The sequence below is a fragment of the Oncorhynchus kisutch genome, linkage group LG26 (genome assembly GCF_002021735.2).
Source record: "Oncorhynchus kisutch isolate 150728-3 linkage group LG26, Okis_V2, whole genome shotgun sequence".
In the NCBI taxonomy this organism is placed as follows: domain Eukaryota; kingdom Metazoa; phylum Chordata; class Actinopteri; order Salmoniformes; family Salmonidae; genus Oncorhynchus; species Oncorhynchus kisutch.
Genome location: NC_034199.2, coordinates 11,903,346 through 11,917,266, shown reverse-complemented (window position 1 = coordinate 11,917,266; position 13,921 = coordinate 11,903,346). Strand labels below are relative to the sequence as shown.

Here is a 13,921-nt window from a genome sequence, read left to right as displayed (position 1 = left end):
TGTGGACATGAGGATTAAAGAAGTCATGACCGATACTACTCACTATTGAGCCAGTTGAAAATCTAGTTGAGCTAGTTAGCAACAACCAAAAAATGTCCGAGCAGAAGACAGTCATTGTACCAGGGTTAATAGAGCTTCGTTCAACTACTCTCCCATTCCATCTGCATGCAATCATTTTGTGGAGATTTATTTTGGATGATTGTAAGCTATTGTCCATCATCTTGCGATTCATATGCAAATGTGATGAGAGATAAGGGAGTATTGTTTGATCATAGCAGAGCAGTTGGAGACATATGAAACGGTCAACGTGGATGTTCTGTCCACAGCGGCCCAGTCAAAGCTTTGATATTAAAATCTGTTGTGTATCCTCTGTAGTACACTTTACCTGCGCTGTATGTGGTGAACAGTTTGCCACCTCTTTCAGGCCTACTTCAGAAAGGAAACAGGAAGAAAGGAGTGCAAAGCTGTAAAAGAAAAAGGGCCATCCTGCTGCTTTGATTACGTAGCCTTTTGATTCATCCTAGTTGTTTTAAAAGCACAGCTACATGAATTGAACCATTGAGACAAAGGGCTCTTTCGGCAATCTTTTTGACTTTTTTCAGCCCTAAGAAATTTTTCACTTGAAACGGAGGATGGCGTGTTGTGTGATTGTGATTGGCTAATGTTTGGTCTATCAAAGACGTTTGACCCTCGACCTTGTTCTGCACCTTTTCTGAGTGAGTGACTATCTGGACACTTGGACAGTGCACTTATGATCAATTCTAACAATCACTTCTACCCTGACCTCTATTCAAGTTGCACGTTCAGGTCACTGTCCCTGTCCTCACCAATGGACACGCCGAGACACTTGATATGCAAATGCGGTAGGTGATTTCAAACCTAGAATCATGAGGATCATCAGTGCCATGGATGCTGAGGTTTAACAGACTGCACTATGACCCCTAGTGGACATAGCTGGTGAATGTTTCAGTTTCCAGTGGCCACAGTCAGAGGTCAATTGTCTGCTATTGCCATGGAGCTACCCAATGATGTTCCTTGGTATTTATGGATTAAATGTAGGTTTTCTAGTGGCTTGGGGGATCTGTCTCTATTTTTTCATCGTTGTATGGCCGCTCTGCCCTCACACTTATAACTGAGGCTCTGCAGGGGTTTGTCAGTCAGCAGCTGAATTAATACTGCTGTACAGCTTTAAGAATCCTTACAGAATGTGAGCGCATGCACACACACACACACACACACACACACATGTACATGCACACACATGAATGCATAGGCGTGCATACACACACACACACACACACACAAATTCCCCAAAGAGGGACGGAGAAATAAACAGAGAGAGAGAGAGAGAGAGAGACAGAGAAGGGAAAAGGATGATGGATCTTCTTCAAGTTGTAAAGTTATGCGTTAATAAACAAGCTGTGCTCAGGCTGCCTCTGGCACAGCGGCGTATGTCCCATTGGCAGATCTGTCAGCTCGCTCACGTTCAATAAAAACAGTCAGCCGCCTAATGCCGTCACACCGTCAGTTAGCCACTATTAGTCCATAGATGAATGGAATTCCCTCTGTTCCAATAAGGTAGCCAAGTGAAGCTGCCTCTGTGTGATTGCTGCCACAATGATGAATCGCTATATACGCCCCGTATGCAAAACGCTGGAAAGGAAAAGGTCCATTGAACACCACTTATCTAAACCAATATCAAGACCCGGGTGTTACTCTGTAGTATCTGTGTAGCTGCTTTAGCATGACAGTCTGATCTAATGTATCAATACAGGTTTGCATGTTGCTATGTCGCCCACAGTATATGCTATGCTATATATGTTGTTGCATATTATATGCTACGTATTACTTATATGTCACTACGACCAAACTTGTGCATCCCGTCTAACGGCACTATTGTATCAGGAAATATCGCTACATAAGCCTAGCAAAAAAGGTTCCCGTGGCAAAAGAGGTTTCTAACCTCAAGGGTATTTGACTGGTAAAATGAAGGTTCTCGAAACCTAGAATAGAAAACACTGCAGTGAAACCTGTTCTGTGTTATGTTATGGTTGTATTTGTATCTCCATGGCGACAGTGTCTTTTTGCAGACGGACCACGAGCGGCGCTGGGACTGGCAGCGCTTCACCCAGACCCAGATGCATGTGGTGGCCCAGAGTTGGCAGCGGGATCGGGCTGACCTGATGTTTAAAGCCCTGGTGACCCTTGAGGAGGCCAGGGAGACCCATCGGGAGGAGCTGGCCCTCCACACAGACCGCAAGCACCAGCAGGACATCTGCTCCCGCCTCAGTGACAAGGTAGAGATACATGCAGTACACTGAAATGGCATCCTATATTCTGAACTGGCATCCTATGTCTGAAATTACATCCTGTGTCTGAAATGGCATCCTATGTCTGAAATGGCATCCTATCTGAAATGACATCCTGTTTCTGAAATTACATCCTGTTTCTGAAATTACATCCTATGTCTGAAATGGCATCCTATGTCTGAAATGGCATCCTATGTCTGAAATTACATCCTGTTTCTGAAATGGCATCCTATGTCTGAAATGACATCCTATGTCTGAAATGGCATCCTATGTCTTAAATTACATCCTGTGTCTGAAATGGCATCCTATGTCTGAATTGGCATCCTATTGTCTATATAGTGCACTATTTTGACCAGAGTCCGCAGCAAAAGTAGTGCACTACTTAGGGAATAGATTACCATTTGGGACACACACCTCTGTCTGACTGTATAGAAGACCTCCACTAAGGAGGCAGCTAATGCCTACACGACTTTCAAAATCCTAATATCGCCGAGACTGTTTTTCATGTTTTTTTTTTGGTCTTGTCAATGTAGTGGTGCGCACACTTAACGATCTGGCACTGAACAGTCACACAAGATTCTTTACTTGGTCGTGAGGATTATTGATACCACGCTGTATTGCGAAAACAATGATGTGATGAGAATGTTTGGACTCCCGAGTGACGTAGCGGTCTAAGGCACTGCATCTCAGTGCTAGAGGCTGGTTCGATTCCAGGCTGTATCACAACCAGGCCGTGATTGGGAGTCCCATAGGGTGGCGCACAATTGGCCCAGCATCGTTAGGGTTTGGTCGTGGTAGGCCGTCATTGTAAATAAGAATTTGTTCTTAACCGACTTGCCTAGTTAAATAAAATTAAAATAGCTAGAATGCAGGCTCAAAAAGGTTTTCAGTCAGACATTCATGCTTGCCATACAGAGTTGAAATTCCTTGCCAATATTTTGAATGGAATAACATTGCTTGTGAACTTCAGAGCTGTAACGATTTGACACTTTGGCTTTACAAACGCGTACTGGTAGTCATCGCTCCTGCTTGAGAGTAGACATTCTGGGTGATGGGATACAGCGTCATCATCTCACCTGCTCCTTCTCTGGAGAACTCTCATTTGCTATTGCTGATCACCGTTCTCAAAACTTGACAAAATCAAACATGTTTTAAAATATCAGGACATCTGGGACTGCTCAAATACGAAATCAGTAGGCCTCAGATTGAGTCCCTGTCCGCTCACATTAAACGAGCGTCGGTGACGGCCACATGCCCCGAGTAGGCAACGACAAAGGGATTTTGTCTCCGATCTCAAAAACTTGTCTGGGACAGCCAAATCGGGGCTAACATTGTGTATTGTACACCAGACTTTACTCAACTCTCACTCACTGACATTTCCTCTTGCCAGCTAGCTTCTCATGCTCGGTTCGGGATGCCACTAGTGATGGGCTGTGAACACTAACAAGCTAATAAGGACAGCCTTGTCTTGCCGACATGTTGTAACTGTATTGGAGGGTTTGTTCGATTCGCTCAAAAAGCAAGTTGCGTACATAGAAAAAGTCCCCCACTCTTGCAGTGTGTCATGTATGTACATGTGTTTACACAGATAACATGACCTGATCTGGCATGTCTATGGCCCATACCATACATCAGAAACAAAAACATACATACAGTGCCTTCGGAAAGCATTCAGACTTTTTCCACATTTTGTTACGTTTACAGCCTTATTCTATAATTGATTAAATTGTTTTTTTCCCCCCTCATCAATCTGCACACAATACCCCACCCATAATGACAAAGCAAAAACTTTTTTTTTTGCGCAAATGTATTACAAATGTATTACAAATAAAAAACTGAAATATCACATTTACATTCAGACCCTTAGCACACCTGTATTTAGGGAGTTTCTCCCATTGTTCCCTGCAGATCCTCTCAAGCTCTGTCAGGTTGGATGGGGAGCACAGCTATTTTCAGGTCTCTCCAGAGATGTTCGATTGGCTTAATATCCGGGCTCTGGCTGGGCCACTGAAGGACATTCAGAGACCTGTCTCGAAGCCACTCCTGCGTTGTCTTGGCTGTGTGCATTGGGTCATTGTCCTGTTGGAAGGTTAACCTTCGCCCCTGTCTGAAGTCCTGAGCTCTTCGGAGCAATTTTTTTGTACTTTACTCCTTTCATCTTTACCTCAATCCTGACTAGTCTCCCAGTCCCTGCCGCTGAAAAACATCCCCACAGCATGATGTATGCCACCACCATGCTTCACCGTAGGAATGGTGCCAGGTTTCCTCAAGATGTGATGCTTGGCATTTAGGCCAAAGAGTTCAATCTTGGTTTCATCAGATCAGAGAATCTTGTTTCTCATGGTCTGAGATTCTTTAGGTACCTTTTGACAAACTCCAAGCGGGCTGTCATGTGCCTTTTACTGAGGAGTGTCTTCCGTCTGGCCACTCTACCATAAAGACCTGATTGGTAGTGCTGCAGAGATGGTTGTCCTTCTGGAGAAAATAAAAGTCTCCCATCTCCACAGATGAACTCTAGAGCTCTGTCAGAGTGACCATCGGGTTCTTGGTCACCTCCCTGGCCAAGGCCCTTCTCCCCTGATTGCTCAGTTTGGCCGGGCAACCAGCTCTAGGAAGAGTCTTGGTGGTTCCAAACTTATTCCATTTAAGAATGATGGAGGCCACTGTGTTCTTGGGGACCTTCAATGCTGCACAAATATTTTGGTACCCTTCCCCAGTTTTGGTACCCTTTGCATCGACACAATCCTGTCTCAGAGCTCTACGGACTATTCCTTCGATCTCATGACTTGGTTTTTGGTCTGACATGCACTGTGAACTGTGGGACCTTATATATATTGCTTTCCAATCAATTGAATTTACCACAGGTGGACTCCAAACAAGTTGTAGAAACATCTCAAGGATGGTCAATGGCAACAGGATGCACATGAGCTTAATTTTGAGTCTCATTGCAAAGGGTCTGAATACTTATGTTTGAATTTTTGTTTTTATTTTGTTTGTTTTTGTTTTGTCATTATGAGGTGTTGTGTGTAGATCACTGAGGACCTTGTTTTATTTGATCCATTATAGAATAAGGCTGTAACGTAACAAAATGTGGAAAAGGTGAAGGGGTCTGAATACTTTCCGAAGGCACTGTAGATGACCATGTCATAGCAATTAAATCAAAGCAAGTTAAAACATCCCTAAACACAATACATTAAATTACACAAATGGCCCATATAGAGAAATTGCCCACATACAGTGAAAATAACAGACCTATGCCCTATACAGTGCCTTAGAAAGTATTCACACCCCTTGGCTTTTCCACATCTTGTTGTGTTACAGCCTGAATTTAAAATGGATTCAATTGAGATTTTGTGTCACTGGCCTACACGCAGTACGCCATAACATAAAAGTGGAATTCTGTATATATACGCTACTATTTAAACGTTTGGAGTCACTTAGAAATGTCCTTGTTTTTTAAAGAAAAGTACATTATTTATCCGTTAAAATAACATCAAATTGATCAGAAATACAGTGTAGAAATTATTAATGTTGTAAATGACTATTGTAGCTGGAAGCGGCAGGTTTGTAATGGAATATCTACATAGGCGTACAGAGGCCCATTATCAGCAACCATCACTCCTGTGTTCCAATGGCACGTTGTGTTAGCTAATCTAAGTTTATAATTTTAAAAGGCTAATTGATCATTAGAAAACCCTTTTGCAATTATGTTTGCACAGCTGAAAACTGTTGTTCTGATTAAAGAAGCAATGAAACTGGCCTTCTTTAGACTAGTTCAGTATCTGGAGCATCAGCATTTGTGGGTTCGATTACAGGCTCAAAATGGCCAGAAACAGAGGCCTTTCTTCTGAAACTCAGTCAGTCTACTCTTGTTCAGAGAAATGAAGGCTATTCCATGCGAGAAATTGCCAAGAAACTGAAGATCTTGTACAACGCTGTGTACTACTCCCTTCACAGAACAGAGCAAACTGGCCCTAACCAGAATAGAAAGCGGAATCGGAGGCCCCGGTGCACATCTGAGAATGAGGACAAGTACATTAGAGTGTCTAGATTGAGAAACAGAAGTCCTTAACTGGCAGCTTCATTAAATAGTACCCTCAAAACACCAGTCTCAACGTCAACAGTGAAGAGGTGACTCCGGGATGTTGGCCTTCTAGGCAGAGTTGCAAGGAAAAAGCCATATCTCAGACTGGCCAATAAAAATAAACGATTAAAATGGGCAAAAGAACACAGACACTGGATAGAGGAACTCTACCTAGAAGGCCAGAATCCCGGAGTCACCTCTTAACTGTTGACGTTTAGACTGGTGTTTGTGGGTACTATTTAATAAAGCTGCGTAATGTTTGCACAATCCAGGTTTGGACATTTCTTAGAGACTTTTTTATTTATTTATTTTTATTTCACCTTTATTTAACCAGATAGGCCAGTTGAGAACAAGTTCTTATTTACAACTGCGACCTGGTCAAGGTAAAGCAAAGCAGTGTGACACAAACACAGAGTTACACATGGAATAAACAAACGTACAGTCAATAACACAATAGAAAAGTGTGTGCAAATAAAGTAAGATTAGGGAGGTAAGGCAATAAATAGGCCATAGTAGCAAAAATAATTAGCAAAATAAATTACAATTTAGCATTAACACTGGAGTGATAGATGAGCTGATGATGAATGTGCAAGTAGAGATACTGGGATGTAAAAAAATAACAATATGGGGATGAGGTAGTTGGGTGGGCTATTTACAGATGTGCTATGTACAGCTGCAATGATCTGTAAGCTGCTCTGACAGCTGATGCTTAAAGTTAGTGAGGGAGATGTGAGTCTCCAGATTTTTGCAATTTGTTCCAGTCATTGGCAGCAGAGAACTGGTGACCAGTGAAATATACATTCTGGAGCGCGTGCTACGGGTGGGTGCTGCTATGGTGACCAGTGAGCTGAGATAAGGCAGGGCTTTACCTAGCAAAGACTTATAGATGACCTGGAGCCAGTGGGTTTGGCGATGAATATGAAGCGAGGGCCAGCCCACGAGAGCGTACAGGTCGCAGTGGTGGGTAGTATATGGGGCTTTGGTGACAAAACGGATGGCACTGTGATAGACTGCATCCAATTTGCTGAGTAGAGTATTGGAGTCTATTTTGTAAATGACGTCGCTGAAATCAAGGATCGGTAGGATAGTCAGTTTTACGAGGGTATGTTTGGCAGCATGAGTGAAGGATGCTTTGTTGTGAAATAGGAAGCCGATTCTAGATTTAATTTTGGATTGGAGATGCTTAATGTGAGTCTTGAAGGAGAGATTACAGTCTAACCAGAAACCTAGGTATTTGTAGTTGTCCACTTATTCTAAGTCAGAACTGTCCAGAGTAGTTCTGAGAGAGCATGCATTTATGTAGTTTTACTTGCATTTAAGAGCAGTTGGAGGCCACAGAAGGAGAGTTGTATGGCATAGAGGCTCATCTGGAGGTGTGTTAACACAGTGTCCAAAGAAGGGCCATATGTATACAGAATGGTGTCGTCTGAGTAGAGGTGGAACAGAGAATCACCAGCAGCAAGAGCGACATCATTGATGTATACAGAGAAAAGAGTCGGCCCGAGAATTGAACCTTGTTGCACCCCCATAGAGACTGCCAGAGGTCCGGACAACAGGCCCTCTGATTTGACACACTGAACACTTTCTGAGAAGTAGCTGGTGAACCAGGCGAGGCAGTCATTTGAGAAACCATGGCTTTTTAGTCTGCCGATAAGAATGCTGTGATTGACAGAGTCGAAAGCCTTGGCCAGGTCAATGAATACGGCTGCACAGTATTGTCTTTTATTGATGGCGGTTATGATATCATTTAGGACCTTGAGCGTGGCTGAGTTGACCAGTTCGGAAACCAGATTTCATAGCGGAGAAGGTACGGTGGGATTCGAAATGGTCGGTGATCTGTTTGTTAACTTGGCTTTCGAAGACTTTAGAAAGGCAGGGTAGGATAGATATAGGTCTGTAACAGTTTGAGTCTAGGGTGTCTCTCCCTTTGAAGAGGGGGATGACCGCCGCAGCTTTCCAATCTTTAGGGATCTCAGACGATACGAACGAGAGGTTGAACAGGCTAGTAATAGGGGTTGCAACAATTGCGGCGGATAATTTTAGAAAGAGAGGGTTGTCTAGATTGTCTAGCCCAGCTGATTTGTAAGGGTCCAGATTTTGCAGCACTTACCCAGAAAGACTCACTGCTGTAATCGCTGCCAAAGGTGCTTCTACAAAGTATTGAGTCAGGGGCTTGAATAGTTATGTAAATTAGATATTTCTGTATTTCATTTTCAATACATTTGCAAACATTTCCAAAAACACGTTTTCAGATTGTCATTATAGGGTATTGTGTGTAGATGGTCGAGAGAGAAAAAATGATGACTCCATTTAGAATTCAGGTTGTAACAAAATGTGGAATAAGTCAAGGGGTATGAATACTTTCTGAAGGCACTGTAACTGAGCGACACATGAAATCTGTTTTTGGTTTGGGTACAGTGAAGAAATCCATAATGGCGAGTCTGGTTTGGTAGGTGATGTATGTCTGTTTGAAGTGTATGCAAATAGATTAGGCATTTTCAACATACAAATGTTTCTTAAAAAGACTAGAAGAGAAGTAGTCAATTTCCCCTCAACCCTCAACCATGAAAGACTATTATACATGTTGTTGATGTTAGTTCTGTGTGTGTAGTTAAGGGCCAGTTGTGTTGCTTTGTTTTAAGCCAGCTGCAGCTTTGCTAGGTCTTTCTATGCTGCACCTGACAGTAATCAAGACGGGGCAAGTTCAGAGCCTGAACAACTAGTACGGTTGATCTTTGTGTACAAAAACGCAGAACATATTTTTTTTGTAACAGACATACCTCTCCCCAACTTCACAATAACTTCTGTCAATATGACTTCACCATGATAACTGACCACACCAATGTTACTCCGAGGAGTTCATCTTCTTCAACTTGTTCAGTGGTTGCACCCTTTATGTACAACTCCAGTGGAGGTTTAGGTCTTAGAGGATGCTTTGAACCAAATACAATGCTTATGGTTTTAGATTAGTATTAGTTTTTAAAGCCAGTTTATTGTTAATTACCCATTCTGACACTGAGTGTAACTCCTTGCTGAGAGACTGACAAGCAACCCTAGTTGCTTCTTTTTCCCCATATGTTTCCCTCTCTTTACATTCTAAATGTATTGTTACTCTTTGGCTCTGTGATGCGAGCTAACTATTCAGTTATATGGATTTGTGCATGTAGCCCTTTACAACAAGTAAAATGAAAATAGTCACACAAAAAAACTATTGGCAAGAATCATTTTACAAATAATCCAAGTGCTGGATTATCCTCCTTATACACATCAGACTAACATACTTAAAATAAAATAAAACAAATGCATCTTCAACAAAAGAGTCCTGATCTCTTATAAATATGTCTTGTGTCACAGATCAACCACTATTGGTCGACACTCTGGTTGGTTGAATGATAGCCTGGGTCATGCTACAGGTATTAGTCGAAGTAAGAAGCTTCCTCTTGAGAGGACAACTAAATGATAACGAGTCGATGTTCAGGTCACCAAGAAAACACATTTCACATTTAGCATCAGAGACCTTGTCTAACATCAAACACATATTCTCCAGACAGTTTGCACTTGGTGACCTATATCAGCAGCCTAAAAGAAGAGGCTTCACATGAGGCAGGTGAACCTGCAACACGTCTACTTCATTTGTCATAAGATCCTCTCTGAGCTTTACAGGAACATGGCTCTGAACACCTCCCCTGTAGACGTTCCTGTCTCTTCTATAGATGTTATATCCTTGCATTCCTACTGCCTTATCATCAAATATGCTGTCTAAGTGAGTCTCAGAAAGGGCTAATACGTATATAAATATTTTCTAAGATTAGCAAATTACTTAGCATAATTAGCATTCACTTTTTTTCGGAGGCTACATATATTTATATGAGCTTTTATATGAGTTAACTTTCACCCTTTCCTAAAACTGAACTCATACTGATAATAGGTTGTATTTCTGATCATAACAATAGAAGGAATTACGCAGTGCAGAGGTAGAAAGAATGCAGGCATCTTTGTGCATTCAATCCAAAATATTGCCAAGTTAATCAGAGACTTACCCAACCGTATATGAGTTCCGTTATAGTCACGTATTGTATTTCTGTGCTGGAGTTGAGTCAGAGCACAAATGGAAGTCTCCTTCCAACCAAATCTCTCCTGAGTGCTCATGGTCTTTATCATCCTGACACGACCAGAGCACAAGATGGATTCCCCTTGCCATTCTGTCAGCCTTATACAAATGCGTTGTTTCTGCAACTGGTGTCTCTTTTTCCAGTAGGTCTTCTAAATAAATAAATAAAATATTTATATTCATCATGATGAAATCCACTTCTGCAATTTCATCATCTTATTTCATTACATACTATTTTGAATCTTTGGTACAGCAGCCTGGTATGCTGTGTTGTTACAGGTGCAGTATAAGTATATTGGTTTATTTTAAATATGATTCACATGCAAATTCCAATATTGTTGTATTCTATATCATGTTTGGATGTGTTTGTAAAAGTTTCATTATGATTCCCTACCCCTCAGGGTTGGGGTTAATTCCACTCAATTAAATCCCTGTAAATTAAATGTTATTCAATTGAATTCCAGATCAGTATTTGAATGCAAAGATAATTAAATTCCTCTAAATTCCAATGTAAGGAAAATCAATTCAATATTATTCCCAACAATTCCACAAATTCCAAATGATCAGGTCACTGTTCAGACAGGCAAGCTATACTGGAAATATAGAAACACATGTTGAAATGATTTAAAACAAATCCTGCAGTAAATGTTTGATACAATGTGCATTAATTCCATTAACTGGGAAATATAAAATATGGAATTTGAGTTAAATTCAATTCCAAAGATGAAATGTCTTTACAATTACAATGAAATTCCTATTCAAAACGTACAAACAGTATAATTCCAATTCAATTCCAACTCCATAACTTGAAGATTGTTAAAATTCTAATTAAATTCCATATCAATTCTCCACTTCATGACTGAAATCAAGCATTGGAATTGACCCTAACCCTGCTACCCCTATCACCTTGAAGCCTGAGGAGGTGAGGCATGGTGGTGCTGGACAAGTCCTGGTGGTGCTGGAGGAGGCCTGGTGGTGCTGGAGGAGGCCTGATGGTGGTGCTGGAGCCCTGGTGATGCTGGAGGCCTACTGGTGCTGGAAGTGGCAGACACAGACCAGTCCAGCTACCCTGTTGGAGTAGGCCTGGTGCTGCTGGAGGAGACCTGGTGGTGCTAGAGGCCTGGTGGTGCTGGAGGGACCTAGTGGTGCTGTATGAGGCCTGGAGGAGACCTGGCGGTGATGGGGGAGGCCTCGTGGTGGAGCTGGGCTCATTATGAGCTGGGCTGTGTGCTTATCACTGTGGGCTGTATAGTGATACTGATAACCCACTGAGCAACTCGCCTGTGAGTTATCATGATGTGCAGTGGGAGGAGCCCCAGAGTAAATGTTTTCTTGGCCAAATTGACCCCTGATGTCTTCCCCCTGGCCAAGCTAGTGTATTGTGCAACGCCAGGCCCTGGTGTGGTTCAGGCAGCACAGATGGCTGCATGGAGGAGGCAACTAGGCTGAGCTTACTTCCTCTGGGAGTGGGGAAAACCAAATACAGTGTCTTGCAAAAGTATTCATCCCCTTTAGGGGTTTTCCTATTTTGTTGGATTACAACCTGTAATTTAAATGTATTTGTATTTTTATTTCATGTAATGGACATACACAAAATAGTCTAAATTGGTGAAGTGAAAGGGAAAAAATAACATGTTTCAAAAAAATTCTAAAAAATAAAAAACTGAAAAGTGGTGTGTGCATATGTATTCAACCCCTTTGCTATGAAGCCCCAAAATAAGATCTGGTGCTACCAATTATCTTCAGAAGTGACAGAATTAGTTAAATAAAGTCCACCTGTGTGCAATCTAAGTGTCACATGATCTGTCACATAATCTCAGTATATATACACACCTGTTCTGAAAGTCCCCAGAGTTCTGCAACACCACTAAGCAAGGGGCACCACCAAGCAAGCGGCACCATGGCAACCAAGGAGCTCTCTAAACAGGTCAGAGACAAAGTTGTGGAGAAGTACAGATCAGGGTTGGGTTATAAAAAAAATATCTGAAACTTTGAACATCCCACGGAGCACGATTAAATCCATTATAAAAAATGGAAAGAAAATAGCACCACAAGAAACCTGCCAAGAGAGGGCCGCCCACCAAAACTCACAGACCAGGCAAGGAGGGCATTAATCAGAGAGGCATCAAAGAGACCAAAGAGAACCCTGAAGGAGCTGCAAAGCTCCAAAGCAGAGATTGGAGTATCTGTCCATAGAACCACTTTAAGCCGTACACTCCACAGAGCTGGGCTTTATGGAAGAGTGGCCAGAAAAAAGCTATTGCTTAAAGAAAAAATTAAGCAAACACATTTGGTGTTTGCCAAAAGGCATGTGGGAGACTCCCCAAACATATGGAAGAAGGTTCTCTGGTCAGATGACACTAAAATGTAGCTTTTTGGCCATCAAGGAAAACGCTATGTCTGGCGCATACACAACACCTCTTATCACCCCGAGAACACCAGCAGCATCATGGCAGCATCATGCTGTGGGGATGTTTTTCCATCGGCAGGGACTGGGAAACTGGTCAGAATTGAAGGAATGATGGACGGCGCTAAATACAAGGAAATTCTTGAGAGAAACCTGTTTCAGTCTTCCAGAGATTTGAGACTGGGACGGAGGTTCACCTTCCAGCAGGACAATGTCCCTAAGCATACTGCTAAAGCAACACTCGAGTGGTTTAAGACATTTACATGTCTTGGAATGGCCTAATCAAAGGCCAGACCTCAATCCAATTGAGAATCTGTGGTATGACTTAAAGATTGCTGAACACCAGCGGAACCCATCCAACTTGAAGGAGCTGGAGCAGTTTTGCCTTGAAGAATGGGCAAAAATCCCTGTGGCTAGATGTGCCAAGCTTATAGAGTCATACCTCAAGAGACTTGCAGCTGTAATTACTGCAAAAGGTGGCCCTAAAGTATTGACATTGGGGGGGGGAGACAGATATTATATCAATTATTATCTACAGATGTTTTCTATTGCATTACAGATTCCACAGCTGTAGAGTAGCATCAATATACCTATCTTTATTTGAAAGACATGTTGGTGCATAGAGAATCAGTTGGCAAATTTCTATGAGATGAATATGGAACGGATGACAATATCGTGTTCTGCTGCACTACAGGTATTTTAATTGACCTATTCTGATACAGAACGGATGTACAATGCGAACTGGATTCCAGATAGGGAGAAGAAGAGTATGCATGTGCTGATGATGTCTGCTGTGATGGAGTGCTAAGCTTGCAGAGTAAACTTACCCTTAATTATACCCATTGTGCCCTCATGTTACTGAGCCTACTACACGACAGACTAGAGTTTAGTTCATTGTTAAATCTTTCAGATTTCCAAAAAAGGCGGGATCTCGCTCAGAAACACAATTATTAGCTGAAGTTGAAATAATTTTATCATCATCATCATTGAGGCGCGCGACCTGAAGCTCG

At 42.1% G+C, this 13,921-nt stretch overlaps 1 protein-coding gene across 1 annotated transcript in view; it reads left to right on the top strand.

The window, feature by feature from the left end:
- The window catches only part of LOC109871281 (coiled-coil domain-containing protein 148), a 46,899-nt gene that overhangs the window by 17,128 nt on the left and 15,850 nt on the right, over window positions 1–13,921 (top strand). Inside the window, exon 10 of the mRNA XM_020462102.2 lies at window positions 2,091–2,297. Coding sequence (XP_020317691.1) covers window positions 2,091–2,297 — 207 coding nt within the window. The remainder of the gene's footprint in view (window positions 1–2,090; window positions 2,298–13,921) is intronic.